Source organism: Balaenoptera physalus (assembly GCF_965194825.1).
Source record: "Balaenoptera physalus genome assembly, chromosome: 16".
Lineage (NCBI taxonomy): Eukaryota > Metazoa > Chordata > Mammalia > Artiodactyla > Balaenopteridae > Balaenoptera > Balaenoptera physalus.
Window position 1 is genome coordinate 3,518,148 of NC_138898.1, and position 16,537 is coordinate 3,534,684.

Consider the following 16,537-nt stretch of genomic DNA (forward strand, 5'->3'; position numbering starts at 1 on the left):
GGCAGTAGACTGTGGTTTTCGTCTAGCATTTAATTCCTCCTTAAACTGGCAGTCTAGGGTGACGAATTCTACTGTCTCTGACCTCAGGGCCTAGGGTGAAGCTCTCCAAGTTGCTAGAGATATTTCTTCAGCCATTCCATCAGCACCACCTAATAACAGTTAACTCAGTCACAGTTATCATACGTGAGTTCATACTTATGTCTAGGTTCATTAACATACTGAATTAAAATGTAAGCATGGAAGAATCATAAGTGCTATGAATAAACACCTAAAATAGAAGTCTGAGCAATGTAAAAATTGGAGCAAACTGTTAGGTCCTTCCTGACAGGAAGGACCTGAAGTCAGTCTGACTTTCAGTATGTTCAGCTGTTTATAGGCATCTTTTGAGATGTTTCTTTCACGTGAAAAACTCTGAAAAAAAATTCTGGAAAAAAAACCGGGTAAATGGGTATTGGAATAATGTGGGACTAGTAATTTTAACAGTATAATTAGAATTTTGCATTTCTGGACTTTGCTATTGAAGAACTGTGGATATGTAGCTAAAAACTGAGTTTCAAACTTCCAACATATAATAGAATAAATTTAGACTTGTAATTACCATATATTTCCACAAGGTGGACCTCTTGATGTTAGGTGTTTTTTTTTAATCCATTTCAATTGTCCAAAAATTACATAATTTCAAAGCCCCTTTAAAATTTTTAAAATGTACTTTTTTTACAAAGTCATACAATGTACTGTTCTCCCTATCATATTGGCTTAAAACTTGATGCTTCGAAACGTGATTCAATTTCCTGTCACAAAATTACCTGTTATGTTTTTAAAGTCTTTTAAACTCCTTAAAAGCAATTTCTTTAATGACTTAATTTTGTTTAATAGTCAATCATTTTATTTTGTTAAAATAAAAATGATTTATAAAGTCAATACACAAAAACCTCATTAATGACTACTACTAATAGCAGTCATGAAGAATTCTTATAATTCAGATACTATATCTGATTGTTATTGAATAAGAAAGCAGAATTGTTTTTTTCTAAGTCTTCAGGCTCTTAGGAATATAAACTTTCTCTTCAAATTTATACAACATATGTAAATTCATATACATATGCATGTATATCACCAGTACCATGTGATTTATTAATTGCTTTTTAATGTTGTTCCTCCAACTAACTAGGATGAGAGAGATTTGAGATGCCATGTCATATACTTATTTAGTGCAGGATTTCATACACTTAGTAGGTGCAGAGTAAATACACGTACTTGATTCACAGTTTTAGGTTATCTCAACCTCTGTAATACCTGCTAAGAACATGAAATATGGAAATACAATTTAGGGAAATAGTTTATGATTAATAAAAATACAGTGATAGACGTTAGATACCATTGCAAATATTTTGATTACAATGAAAATGTCTTCTGGTTTTATGATATCTTAGAACCCTTGAGTCTGGACCAAACCAAAAAACCCTCCTTTGGATATCTTGTACTTTATCGTAAATTTTTAATTTTATTTATCTATTAGTTATGGATCTTTACTTGGGCAAAAAAACCTGAACATGTGTCCCATCTATCAGACTATCTCTAACTATAGCTGCAGTTTAGTTACTTTCTAAGCACAGATCCTTTTTGCTTTGGGGGCCAGAATGATTTCTAGAATAAGAGAAGCTTTTTTCTTTCTTTGCTTCACAGTAAGCAGTTATACGGATATTTCTACGTGATGGAGATTGAAATCTTATTTTTACAGTTTGGCTCCAATTAATATTTTAAATTGAATAAAATATAAAATAGGGAGCTAATAGGTACTTAAAATAGAAAATAAGTATTTTGGGAGTTGACTGGCCACAAGTAACAGCTTATGCATAAAAGAGTACACACATATATATATTAAATATACAATATATATACATACACATAAATGCTTATAAAATTAAGGGATTCGCTTCTAGTTAGAAAGGATTTAGATATCATTTCATAGACACAGAAATTGAGGCTCAGAGAAGTCAAGCGATTCACAGAAGGTTACACAGCAAGTAAGAGGTAGAGCTGGAATTTTTCTACCATACAGTGATTTCTTATAAAAGACCCCAATTCCACAAACTAACAGTATGTTTGCTAGCATCTAGGATTGATCACAAGTCCCTTAGGACAAAGTGCTACCACAAGGGTTGAGCAGTTTCCATGGGCGCCTGACCTACTGCAGCCTTAAAGCAGCAGAACAGGAAAAGTCGAGGAGAGCAATGAGGTAGCTTGTGCGGTGAGAAGTCACAGGCGAGGTTCGGCAGCTCCAGGGCTACCTGGCAACCACACCCTCGGTGGACAGAACATGCCGGGCACTGTGCTGGCACTTCAGCCACTTTCCCTCCTTTATCTCATTTAGAGATTACAGTAGTGTTGTGTGAGAGAGAGAGAAAGAGAGAGAGTCTGGGGTGGGGCGGGGCGGGGAGGGGAGGGGGTGGGAGAGCTTCCTGCAGAGGAAATAAATACCTTGCTGAATGGCACAGAGCTGGGATTTGGGCACAGGATCAGCAAGATCCCAAAGCCCTTATTCAAGCACTGTGCTCCCTGCCTCGATGGACCAGGAGGGAGGGCTCATTTTCACGAGGATGCTTACTTGAAAGCCAAGTAAAAATGTATTTCAGGGAACATTCATTTTTATTTAACTTACTTTCCCCCTTTGTGCCAAGATTACCTTTCACATTTGTGCCAGGGTAAGTTTCCTCTTTATGATCTCCACTCCATCTAAACCTTTGTCTCTTACAACAGAGTTTTTAATAATGTTTGCAAATATGAAATTAAAAATACTCTTAAAGAGGGCATAATTTTCCTTTTGGTAGAATTTTTCAACAAGTTATTACTTATCTCTAGGTTCATTACTGAATGATACAATAAACTTAAATTAACTTGAAAAGGATAATTTGATTTTCTAAGGCACAAACCACGTATACTAACAGAATTTACAAAACAAAACGCACGAAAAGTTTGAATTCTCCTTTATGTGTTTGGCTTCTGATGGCTCAAAAGTAATAAAATTGGACTCGTTTCACAGCCTGTTCTAAAAAATCTCTCACCCCAACCCCAAGAAACTGTAACACCCAGGTTAATTTCCTGCAATGAGTAGTCATTTAATTAAAGAACAAAATTAACAGGAATCAAAATGTTGCAGCTGCATTTTTTGTTAGACATTATATAAAAAAAGAATAATACAGTAAGTCATTTTGTATAACACGAACTTAAAGAGTTCTCAAATTAATTGTGATCAGAATAAAAACGTCTTTTCCACACGGTACTGAAGACACTGCGTACACGTCCCTCGGTCGGAGCCTTGGCGCGGTGACCCTGCACACGCACGTGGCCGTCCCTGGTCACACCGCAGAACTGCAAAACAAGGCGGGAAGGCAAACAACAGTTTTCTTCTGGTCGAGTTACTTGGGGTCTTTACTGACCCCAGCAGTTCACACTCCTCAGACACCAGAGAGTGAAGAGTGTCCTCTGCTGGTCCTCTTACAGGTGAGTGTGGCCAAGATGTCACCTGTGTGTGTGGTCCTGCTCCTCGCACAAACACAGCAGGGGGTCGTGAGCTGAACTTCAGGAAAGTTCCCTGATGAATGTTCAGTGTTGGTATCAAAAAATTAAACACAATTCTTCTCAGAAGAAAATCTCTATGGCCTGTGGAATCTAGAAATTACAAAAAGACAAATAACTTAAGGTTACACATTTCTAAGTTCAAATAACTTAAGGTTACACATTTCTAAGTTAAAATTGCCAAAACCTTCCACAAATAATTCTGTTGCTATAAAAGCTTTGCACAGGTCCAACGGGTAAAACATGAGGATGGACCTGCCTGGATTAAAGTAGTGTAGAGCCGCAGACAGCGCCCACCGCTCGGGCCCCAGCCATAACCCAAGAGGAATCAGATGCTGAATTCTTAAAGCCTACCTAAAACTTAGTTTGAAAAATGCTGGGTAAGCCCTTGAAGTACACAGAAAGAGCAGAGCTTTGCTAAATCAGTAGAAGTAATGAATTGATTAATACAACAAATTATTGGATATTATAGTAGTAGAGTTATAGTTTTGTTCTTGTAGAGTTGATAATGTGTTTGTGGCAATGTTTAACGCACTTAAGAAAATCTCATGTGACTAAAAATATTGTTCTCACTTTTAAAAGTTGACATTAAATTCTAGAATGTGGTGGTATAAAAATCATATTTCAGAGACTTCCCTAGCGGTCCAGTGGTTAAGACTCCGCGCTTCCCATGCAGGGGTTGCGGGTTCGATCCCAGGTCAGGGAACTAAGATCCCACATGCAGCACAGTGCCGCTCAAAAAGAAAAAAAAAAAAAAAAAAATCGTATTTCCTGTTGTCTAAGTTTTGGGCTCACTCTTAAAATTCTGCCCTGTAAGAAAGCTATCAAGGACTTATGAGAAAAAAATACATATCTTTAGTAAACATCTCTTTTAATAATGTATAATGAGAAAATGTATTAAATATTTTGAAATTACCATACACAGAATATGTAGTAATTTTATCTTTTTTTCTTTAACACAGAATTGAACGTTAAAAATAACTCCGAACGTTTTACGGAGAATGTTTATTTCCTAAACAGTTTTTAGTGTTTTGAACACTCAAAAGTAAGGTGATTTATTCCTGCCCAAAAGTATGCCAGTCATGGGGGGGAAACAAACCTTTTTAAACAAACTATTTACTTGCTTCAATTTTTTCCTGCTCTTCCAACCTCCTTTTCCTCCCTTGATATATACAAAGTAAAACTATCGCGTAGGAGGGAATTCTGTGTGCCTGGTTTCTCTTCTGCAGCCACAGTGGCTCAGAGAGTAATCTTTTAAATAACAGTTGCAGTGGCCACTTTGGGAGGAACAGAAAAGGAAAGGAATCCGTTGTTTTAGTTTAAGGCAGTATCTCCATTCAGGATTTCCTTTCTCTTTGTATTTGGGGCCTGAGCATCTCTAGACCAAGGGAGAAATGACAAAGCAGCTGGCGCAGTTGAAGGCTCGTGGCATCACAGGCAGCCTCTTTCGGATTAAAGGTATGTGAGAACTTCATCATGACTTGTCACGGCCACGGACAAGAAGGGGAAACGCTGGAAGGACATGCAGCCAACGAGCACTTCAGCATCAGCAAGACACCCTGTGCCACTTTTGTTTATGGTCACGTGGACAGAGTATATTCCCCTTGTGTGAAAAGTCCTGATTATGGAAGAATCGGTCAATATATCCCCACTGGAATATAAGCTCCATGAAGACGGGACCCTCCTTTACCTTATTTATAGTTGCATTCTCAGCACCAAGAATGGCACATAGTGATACTCAAATATGTGCTGAGGAAACAAATACATAAATATTTGTATAAATAAATCAGGGAGTTCTATAAACTAGGGAGTTCTGAATATTAGAGAAGGGGAATTAAACATATAGGCAAAGTACATTCAGTGCTTTGAGACTAATTTCCTTAAATATACATTAACTACTTAAATAAAACAACGACCTGTGTCGTACTGTTCTGCATACCACCTTTCACCAAGCCCTGTAAGAAACCACGGGAGCGAACAGCACTTTCAATTGAGTTGCAGTCTGTCTGTTCAAGACAGTTCTCTGCAGAAATACTGAATTTTTTTACCTGAACACACAGTGCTTTCTGACATTTTTTTCTTTTTAAATAAATACCATGTTATAAGTATCATGAAATTCATACAAACAGAAATCTGACCTTGTCAGATGCTTGCTTGATGCATGTACCTCCATTTCATTACTTTTGTATTCATTCAGTTCTTTACGAATTGCTGCCTGGAATTTAAAAACTGCACGTTATTTTTCAGGACATTAAAAAGTTAACGTAGGAAATTAGTATCGTGGTTATGGATTGAGAGCCATTCCTAATACTTGCTGGCTTTTGTTATTTTGTGATAGATTAAAAAAACCTTTTGTTCAGCATTTAGACTTTTACATACTCATTTTTATAGTTCTACCAAGCTAGTGCATAGCTGGTATTCTGGAAGTGTTTAGTGAATTTATTTGCTGTGCTGGAGTAGGAAGATACCACCCCTCCCCCCTTTCCCACCCCACCACGGTACATAATAGATGGATCAAGCACACGCTTAGGGCACTTATAAAGTAGGAACATCGAAATAACGAGTGAAGTTCAGCTTCTGGTGAACTTACTTGGAATTCAGCAATTAGATAATCTAGAAACAAGTTATTCTAACTTCAGAATACATTTTTGTTTTGTGTCATTTGAGAAATAACCTTGCCATTACATGTGGGTGAGATGTGCACCTCAGTCTTTTCAGGGCCTCTCATCTGGCCCTCCTCCAGCTTCCCAACACCCACTTTCATTGTGTGCTTCTCTCAGATAAACCCTCCAGGACCAGGGCAGACAAAAACATCAGACACAGCCACCGGGGCAAGGAAAGGCTTTGCGTCAAGTATGTAGGGACGTACTACTCCCAGCTCTGCTGCCAGAGATGCCTGAATTCTCCCTTCACGGCTGGGCTCCTCTGAGCACATCCACCACGGGTAACCGAGAGGGTCAGTCCAACTACAGCCTGTCTGCATTCCTCCAAGTGGATGCAATGCTCACGTGCATTCATTTAGAACCTGACGGACTCGCACTCAGCATATGAAGAACGAGGAACAATTAGCAAAGCCAGCAAACTCACCGGCTGAATGTATTAGTTCCTCTTCCGAAAGGCTTTAAGAGTTCTGAAAGTCACTAGAGGCGGGAAGGGAGGAGAGACTGTGTAGACAGACGCTCCTGGGTTTAAGTTCTGCCAGTCGAGAGCACCTGACCCCAGACAAGCCTTACCTGTCCCAGCCTCTCCTGGTCACCTGTTCAATGGCACCTCTACGGGGATAATTACAACACCTCTCTCTTAGGGATCTTCTGGAGGATTAAATGAAATAATACCCGGCAGGCTGGGCTCAGTACAGGGCAGCGTGAGGGCTCGGTGGGTGTTAATTCCCTCTGCTTCACCCCTTAGCCTCTGCCCCACCGCCTCCTTGCTCTCCCCGCCTCTCTGACCAGGAGGTCCCCAGAGACACCTCAAACCGGACCGGCCCAGGACAGAGCCCAGAGCTGCCTCCCTCTACACCGGGGAGGGTCTCCTGAGGGCCTCTCGCCTCTCCTCCCTTCCTCGTCCCCACTGCGGCTCGCTGGGTTTCAAACTATGCCATCCAGCTCTTTTTTGCCAGCCCTGCCTATTCTGACTTGTGCCCCAGGTCAGAGCTTATCAACTTCACATTCTTGACACCTGGGGCTGGATCCGTCTCTGTGCGGGCTGTCCTGCGCACTTCCGGGTGGTGAGCCGCGTCCCCGGGCTCCACTCAACAGACGCCAGTAGCACCGCCCCACTGGGGACCACCAACAATGTCCCCAGACATGGCCAAATGTCCCTAAGGGCAAAACCATCCCCTGGTTGAAAACAAGACCCTAAATCTGGGTTGTCTTTGTGAAAGCAACATCTGGTCAAGCTCAGCCTTAACTGCAACAGCTGATGGTGCCCACTGTCTAAGAATAAACTCCCTGGCATGACATGGTTTGCCCTTCTTACATACACGCACCCCCGACCCGCGCAGACAGGTCTGTTCTGTACCTTATCTGCTGCCGACAGTCTTGTCCAGGGTTTGTCTGCCCGTCTGTCGTAATCCTGTGCTTTCGCCACCTCCACATAGTCACTGAACCGTATCAGAATTTTTCTGTCTCTCAGTTCATCAACCGTGGGTCTCTGATTAAGCTAAAATAAAAGATAACCATAGTTAGGTCTCACCATGCCAAACTAGCTTTCCTAAAGTACTCTGAACAAACAGTACCCTTCTACAAATAAATATAAAAGTCCGAAATTGTGAAATAGAACCCTAATGCAAAAAAAATCTCTCATGGGAAGGGCTTACATTATACACTCTTAAATGACAGCCACCTCCCCTTAACATATCTCATCAGGAACACTCACACCCCCAGGAGGCCAGCGGTGCCCTGTTCACAGCACAGCTCAAGGAAAGGCTGATGAATTAACTTAGGAAAAATTTCACAGCAGCAGCTGCTTCTTTTCAACTATCATTAGGCAGGATTTTACCAAAAAAGCTTCTGATAAAGTTGAAATGCTAAATACTACTACTAGTGCTCATAACTCAAGCTCAGGAAGGATATTCTATTAACTTCAAGCAAGACAAGATTCCATTATTATTATTATTATTATTATTATTATTATTATTATTATTATTATTATAGAACACAGTAGAGAAAGGATAACACCAGATCACTTGAATTTAGAGATGGTCAGGGCTTTAAAAGGAGATCAAAGTTTATAGACTTGCTACCTATATTGGCCATAGTACGTTTTGACTTAACTATTTGAGTCCCAGATACAAACCCTTGAGGCTAATAAAGTTTTCTGCAATCAGGAGCTTCTAGACAAGTGCAAGGTAACCAAAGAGTCGGAAAGGTAACCGACACACTGCTATCCAGGCACACTTTGCTTAAGCACTGTGTACAGAGCTCGAATAAATGAAAAGCATGCCCACTCAACGTCTGATTTCCTGGAAACAAATGGAAACGTCATCCGGGCTGCACGGCCACGCCACGCTCTCTGGTGCTAGGTAAGGACATCGTCCACAGGCATGTCGGTCACACCGCGGGACGTGGCAAAAGGCACTGCTTTTCGAGCATCTGGTGAGTGAATTCACTGTTACCCCAGAAACCATCACTCACTACCACAGAGCGAGGCCCTGTATCACCCAGCCCAGCTGCTACAGAAGCAGCTTTCCTCTAGCCCACCTTTCCCCCCTTAACATTCAGGACACAGGTGCTTAAGTGACAGTACCTTTCTTGTCAATCTCTGCTTGATTTCTCTTCTTTCCTCCTGCTCTGTCTGGTCATTCCTTTCTGTGAAAGATGGAAACAAAAAAAAAAAAAACGGAAAAGAAAAGAAAGAAGCAGGTTGAGACTTTCTTCTTTTTAGCAGGGAAGTGTCCTCAAGATCTGCACATTTCTGGAAGCTAAAGATGTAACACAAAGGACACCTGGCAGGTGACACTTTTCTCCACATCACAGTTTGTTTTTTCTCTGCTTTGCCAATTGCTGCTCAGGAGATTATGGTCTCACTGTCAACAGAAACACTTGTAGAAGGGAAGCTTTGCCGTCGTCACAGCCTGGTTCTCCTGGGCCCTTCTCTGTGTCAGAAATAACTGCACAGATTGACGCTGGGCATTTATTTGCGGGAGAAACAGAAAGAAGCTCTCTCTCCTAATCAAATATCATACCTCTCTCTGTGTATTTACATTTAGGAACATAGATGGCAAACAAAAATAGTTTTAGTAGGATAAGTTACATATATAACATATTCATATATATATATATATATGAATGATTGCATATTAATAGAACTGTCACTGCTCTTTTTTTTTCCCCTTTTCCATTTAATAGGTATACATACTTTCAGTCAACCAGCATAAGGTAAGGAACATTCTCTTCAGATTCTGGGCAGCATGTGCCTGCTTGGAATTCATATTTTCAGGATGTATTTCAAATCCAAACATATCCAGGAACCCAGCTGACTCTCCACTGCAGAAGCAAGATGCATGACCTGCCGCTTAAAGGACCCTTAGTCTTTCACCAGAATTGGCTTTGCCTGCGGAGTGGGCCTATTAACAGGCGAGCCGTGTTCACACCTACACTTGGGAGCTAAAAATGGAACAGAATGCTGAGATGTAGTGTAGAACGTACGCTCTGCCCTGGGATACCAGATAATGGATGTCCTATTTCTGGCTCTCTCTGTTGCTAAATAAAGCCTCAGATCCCTGGAGACGGCCCAGAATTCCTCTCCTAGGAAAGGGATCTCATCCGTCAGCTCGCCTAGAAACACCGCCAGGTCTGAGAAAGGGAAATCCTGCGACTTGCCGTTAACATAAGCTCATATTACCTGCCTTTATCTAAAACATTTCAAACATTTGTGCATTTTGGGGATTTGGTGTATGGGCGTTTAACATACTAGCCATTGTACTTTTCAGTAGTTTTCTTTAAAAAGGATTCATCTCGCATTTGGGTGTTTTAGAAAAGGAAACCAAACCCTGTCATGTTTCCTGGTTCTTAATCTAAGTGAAAAACCAGAAGAAACCACAGTTATAAGCGCTAATCAGAAAGCTAATGATACAGTTAGGAAAAACTGTGAAAGTACCACATAGAAGGCCAACCATGAGGGGTTTAAATGATGATACGAAACGAATTCTTCAGATTTCTTAAAAATAGGCCATGGGGCTTCCCTGGTGGTGCAGTGGTTGAGATCTGCCTGCCAATGCAGGGGACACGGGTTCGAGCCCTGGTCTGGGAGGATCCCACATGCCACGGAGCAACTGGGCCCGTGAGCCACAACTACTGAGCCTGTGCGTCTGGAGCCTGTGCTCCGCAACAAGAGAGGCCGCGATAGTGAGAGGCCCGCGCACCGCGATGAAGAGTGGTCCCCACTTGCCGCAACTAGAGAAAGCCCTCGCACAGAGACGAAGACCCAACACAGCCATAAATAAATAAATAAAAGAACGTGAATTTCTTTAAAAAAGGCCATGAAAAAATCCCAAGTACAGCCTCCACGTGAAAACACTGAAGCAAGATCAGATCTCTGTTTTTTAACTCGTGAACAACAAATCAGCTTCATTACAAGTTCACATGAGCACAGCGGGGGCTTCGGAGAGCTGATCTTTGGGTGCCCAGCGCGGTCCCTCTCAGGGCCAGGCGCTCGGTGGGGCACCAACTCCAAGGCGTCCTTCCTCAGAGCCTAAGCCACAGATTCTCTGAGCTCCCCTCAGCGATGGGTTTGTGGATTTCTTATTCTCAGACCCAGAAAGCCCGGTGCCTTATAAAAAACAAGGGAGCCATGATCGGAGTTTCCACACCCAGATTTACTGGGAATAGTGCCGGCAGCTTGGACAGTCGCACACGTGTCTTCTGTAAACAGTCAGAGACGCACCGCTGCTCCTGAGGCGGTGGTTGGAGCGTGGACCCCAAGCCAGGCCACCTGGGCGTGAACGTCAGCTCCATCCCTTTGCCAAGACTCAAGTTAGAAAGTCACAGTACCTCCTGGGGTCTAAGCTCCCTCGCTAGGGAAAGGGGGACAGCCGTGCGAACCTCACAGCTGTGTTGTAACAATTCAACGGGGGAACGTAAGCAAGCACTGCGTACAATGCCTAGCAGAGCGGGCCCAACGCGGGATGATCACTTTTAATATCATAGCATATACAGGGGCCACCGTGTCTCACGCTGTTGTATCCACAGATGCACAGGCCCAGGTCTGAGCGTTCCTCTGACACGATCGCAGTTAGTCATGAGCTCCCCACTTGAAGGGGAGCGAATACAACGTGATGATACTCTGCGCGTTGATTAGAAGCCGAAAATGCAGTAAGTGCGAGCCGGTGTCGAGGGCCGGCGACGGTGATGCTCCAGGCTGGACCAGCTACAGTCGGTCGATTCTCACCTCCACGGAACCAGGCCAAACAGCCACCTCAAGCCAGCAGGGAAATTCTCAAGGACCGCTGCCCAGGGCATTCGAGAAGCTTCCGGCTAGGGATGGACCTGCCTGCTGGATGGCGAGGGAGGGACCACCAGGGCCACGGGGGTGAAGCCTGTTTTCCTGCCCCTGCTGTGCCCTGAAGGTGAGCGCCGTCAGCTCCCGGGGTCCACCTGCCATCTCTGCTCACCAGGCACCAGCTGATATTCAGGCTTCCACGTCTACGTGCAGAGACTGACACAATTAGAAGCACTTGCCGGTGGGAGGGCCTGGCCGCCCGCAAGACCAGAGCGGAGGTCACCACTGACGGGAGAAACGGGTTCCGGGAGAAAAGCCTCCGCCCGCTCTGGGCAACAGACCAGTCTGAGGACGGCACTGCCCGGGCCTTGAACTTGCCCCGTTCAACTCTCGGATTACTACTTCAGGGGCACCTGTGACTTATGAGCTTTATAAGTAAGTGATTTGATTTTTAAAAATTCAAATATTTGGTAACAGAGAGCTTGACATTTCTAGCAGCCCACTTGATCAAGCATGTTATCAACGAAAAGCTTTTCTTGAAACACTCAGAGGTGGCCTAGTTCATGTAATATAGAATAGTAGTTTCCATATCTTAAGTTTAAAAAATAAAACACAGAATTCTTTTTGTTTGGCTGTGCCACGCGGCTTACAGGATCTTAGCTCCCCAACCAGGGATCGAACCCGAGCCCCCTGCAGTGGAAGCGCAGAGTCCTAACCACTGGACCGCCGGGGAAGTCCCTAAAACAAAGAATTCTTAATCTCAGGGTTTAAATATTTCCAACAGTCTATAAAGGAGGGAGTCTTCCAGGCAGTTAATAAAGGTGCTGAGGCAAAAAAAGGGGGAAGGAATCAGATAGGATGCGGCACCTGGACCAGAGGTTCTGCTGTCTACTTTGTGACAGAAGGTCAGCCTCGGGACCACCTTAACTTTGTAAAAAGACGTTCATGGAATGAAAAACCAAACTCAGAGAATGTCTGCAGAGTTCATCCGTAAAGAGGGGAGAAAATGAAAATATGTTAAAAATCCAGGCCCTTAGAAGATACTTTTTGTAGAAAATGTCTCGCAGACAAAAGTCTGTTGACCAGATACATAAGGAGTATCTGAGAAACACTTTTGAAAGGGTTTTACCGCCCAAATCGTCAATGGCTTTAATGAGATGGAAGAGTGTTCGCTACATCGTGGAGGTTATCCCTGGGCACCGGTGTGCAGCACGTGTTACAACCGCACACCTAACGGGGGAGACCCAAGGGGTGTGACGCCGGGAGGGAGGGTCCTGGAATCGCGGGGTTCTAAGCCACAGGCGACGTTTCCCAAGGCTTCTCCGTTCCTTTGAGCTGCTTTATGCCCCCAGCTGTAACCACCAAGGGGCGAGTCCTTCCCTGGTAGGATTTATACATTGTCCACACCTGCCTGTGACGTCCGTGGCCATCAGGAGCCCCAGTCCCAAACTGCCAGGGGCACCTGCTTGAGACCCAGACTGCAAAAGGATATGGACTCGTTTCCCTTCCATCTGCAGGGCTGACCAATGAGATAGCCCTGGAGTAGGGACATCTTTAACGGTGCTAGGAGAGCTTTTTTCCTTTTTAATTTTAAACAGGATGTGCCTGGGTGGTTCAACTTTCCCGGGGGCTTGCTTTCAGAGTCCCTCAGCAGCTCAGACCTAACGGGAACCCAGGAGGGCTCAGGCCGCAGAGCCGGGTTCCCGCAGCAGCCTCAGCACACGTGAGGGGGGGCCTCAGGGCATCACCCGCTACTCACGTTTCAAGATGTTTCTTCTCTCCAGTTCTTCCACGGCGGGTCTTTGGCTCAGCCGTCTGCGGAAAAACACTAGAATTACATTTTGCACCATGGTGGCTGCCAGCGGATTGCACCCAGGGTCTGCGAGGGTCCCAGGCGCGTGGCGCACCCCCTGAAGATCGCCTCCCCAGAAGCGGGGGGAGGAGAGGGGGACCTTCTCCGGCGGCTGCCTCTTGCGGGCAAATCGAGTTAGACCCCCGCGCGGGAGGGAGGCGGTCCTCTGTCACCGGGCGGCTGGGGCAGTCCGCGCTCTCCCTCCGGACGGGCAGCTCTTCATGTCCAGATCTGCTGCCAGCCCGGTGGGCTAGACGGCTCCCCAGGCGGCGCGTCCGAGCTGCGCGGAGATCCACCTGGGAGATGGTCCCCTGCCCGCTGGCGGAGGGAGGGGCGGGCAGCCGCGTCTCCAGCTTCTGTGTCCCCAGCTCCCGGCGACCCGGACACTGGCACTCGCCCTGGTCCTGCTCCTACCGCGGTCCAACCTCACCCGCCACCAGGGTGGTGATGGAGGGAGCTCCTGCCTCTACGGGCACGGAGCCGAGGCGCGTAGAGAGGAAGCGCATCCAATCCAGGCTGGGAATCTCCTGGGCTGAGCACGCGGAGCCGGCCACGCCCACAGCTCCCCTCCCGCCACCAGCCCTACCCGCCCGGTGTGAGACATAGGAAGACAAATGATCATTTCCTTTCAAATGGCCTCTCATTGAGGGAGCTGGAGGACACAGCCAAAAGGAAAAAAATACATAAATAAAAGGCTTGTCAGGAGAGGGAGGCATAATTAGCCAAAATTAATGCCAAGCTCCAATTATTTTTGTAACTCCAATAATGCTGTCCTTGGGGCAGAGCCAGAAAGCTTCCCACTTCCGGATCCTGTAGCCACTGCACAGAGACAACAGGCTGAGCATCTGAATGCCCACAACGTGGGACCACAATACTCTGCCCCAAAGGGGATGTCGCTTCCATAAACACTTGCCTCCTGTTTATAAGCCCTGCTGCAGCACACAGCCCGGGGCGGCCCGGGGGCTCAGTCTGCTGATGGGTTCCTCTGGGGGCTTGTGTGTCTGCTGGCTGCTGGGTGGTTGCCTAACATCTTGTCTAGATGTCTGCTGAGACTTGAACCTGCCCCCCACAACTCCTGGCTGGCACCCAGGGGCCAGGGCCAGGGCCTCCCAATCCCTCCCAAGCACCGGGCACAAAACCAAGCTCTTTGGGTGGGGCTCCCTCAGCCTGGTCAAAATCCCCCAAACGCCATTCATTCGCTCACTCACTAAGTGACTGGCAAGCACTGGCTCTGTGCCAGGCGCTGCTCCAAGCCCCAGGACACAGTGGTCCCTGCCCTTGGAAAGCTCACAGTCTAAAGAAGGCGGCAGACAACAGTAAACAAACAAACAAGACCATCCCAGGGAGTGGTCAATGCCACGGAGAAGACAAAATGCGGGTCGGGGAGGATGTGATGGATGAGTGATGGGGTAGGGGAACTCAGGGGAGATCCATTTCCACGGAGATTGCAGGAAGAGAAGAAGTCAGCCGTGGGAAGATCACATTTCTAGACAGTGTCTCCTAACTGCTCACATGCTGGGCTTGGGGAGGGCAGGGAGGAGTGATCAAGGCGGACTTCCTGGAAGAGGAAACTTTTGGCAGAGTTGTGGAGAATCCACAAGGGGTGCAGAACCTGGTGCTTAGTGGCTGCCAGCTGACCAGCCAGGATGCCCACAGGGACAGCTGAGGATGAGGCCACGCATCTCCTCAAACCTGAAAAGTACCCCTAAACCTCCACTCACTTTGCCCCGACAGAGGCTTTTTCTTCCTGGAGCCCTGTTCTCTTCCAAAATGAGGACTAATAACAGACCTTCACAGAGGTGAGAGAATTGAATGCGAAAATGCACAAATGCACCTGTTACCATGCTTGTTCAGGACAATGGTTTCTCAAGAACTGTCTGGAGAAAACCCAGCCTGTGGGTTGTCAGCTGATCATGGACTGAGTTCTCAGAAAGTGTGGACATCTCAGCACCAACACCTCCGCCACTGGCCCGAGGGGGGAAGGCAGGTCTCCAGCTGGCTGCTATGCACCTCCTGGATGCTGCCAGGGCGAGGCCACAGCGGGCCCACAGGGCACCTCCGAATGTTCCAGAAGGGGTAGTCCGCTGGGTGGATGCAGCCCTGCAGGTACACAGCTGTGAGCAAAGTGCAGCCTACTGGGTTGTCACCAACTTGCCCCCCTACCCAGAGGGAGTCCAGGAGCCCACGGCTGGACGAGAGGGCCCAGGGCCCTGGGTAGCACCGCCAGCCCAATCCCCTCCCTGTGGGACCCCAATCACGGGGGGAAGGGTGGTGCTGCAGGTCGAGAGCCCCCATCTAGACTTGCCCCTACCTGTACCCGACACCCCACTTCATGAGACTGAGAACTTCTACCTTGAGTTAACCTGACCTTCCGTGTCAGATGTTTAGTGAGCCTATAGGACACGCCTGGCCCTGGGATGTGGTGGTGAGAAGTTAGACCCAGCCCTGCCCTCAGGAGCACAGGCTCCGGGGGCACAGACATTCAGCCCATTATCACACAAACAACCAGGCATTTCTGCGTGGTGACCAACGCTAGGAGGAAGAATCGACATTACTGTGAAAGCCTAGAGTAGGTGGGCCCACCTGGACAGAGGCACTGCCTGAGAAGGTGATGCTTGACTTGAGATCTGAGATCAGAAGGATAAGTGGGGATCGCTAAGCCGGGAGGGGCGGGAAGAGCATAGCAGGTGCAAAGATCCTGAGGTCAGAAGGGCTCCTGCAGTGCCACCTGGACGGACAGGTCCACCTCCATGGGGCAGGACCCACCCCACCTGCAGTCCTTGGTGAGGTCTGGATTTATTCCCAGAGCCCGGAAGGCACTGAAGGGTGTGAAGCAGGCAGGGCAGGATGGGGCATGGGCGTGCCAGGATTGGATGTACCTTCAGAAGCACTTCTGGACTGCTTTCCAAGGAAGGACAGAGAAGAACCTGCCCCCAGGAGACATGGAGCTGCTCAGGGGGAGCCCCATCAGACAGGAAGCACAGGTGCCACAGGCCCGTGAGTGGCTGAGGGCCCACGAACTGTTCAAGACAAGGGGAGGTACTGGCTCTAGACTAAGAACACCGCAAATTCCAAATCAATACACGTTGGACTAAGTACATATTAAACACAACATTCCGCGCATTTGCCGCCTGAGGCTCAGCACCACTCTCCACGTGGGCTGGG

The 16,537-nt window shown here is 46.5% G+C and overlaps 1 protein-coding gene across 12 annotated transcripts in view; it reads right to left on the minus strand.

Moving 5' to 3' along the window:
- Positions 1 to 863: 863 nt before the first annotated feature.
- Positions 864 to 16,537, minus strand: part of PHACTR3 (phosphatase and actin regulator 3) — a 420,216-nt gene continuing 404,542 nt past the window's right edge. For all 12 annotated transcript variants that reach the window (XM_082428333.1, XM_082428335.1, XM_082428334.1 and 9 more), the window contains 5 exons: positions 13,280 to 13,335; positions 8,827 to 8,888; positions 7,600 to 7,740; positions 5,718 to 5,794; positions 864 to 3,672 (listed from right to left, as the gene is read on the minus strand). In XM_082428333.1, coding sequence (XP_082284459.1) covers positions 3,657 to 3,672; positions 5,718 to 5,794; positions 7,600 to 7,740; positions 8,827 to 8,888; positions 13,280 to 13,335 — 352 coding nt within the window. In that variant the 3' untranslated portion in view covers positions 864 to 3,656. The remainder of the gene's footprint in view (positions 3,673 to 5,717; positions 5,795 to 7,599; positions 7,741 to 8,826; positions 8,889 to 13,279; positions 13,336 to 16,537) is intronic.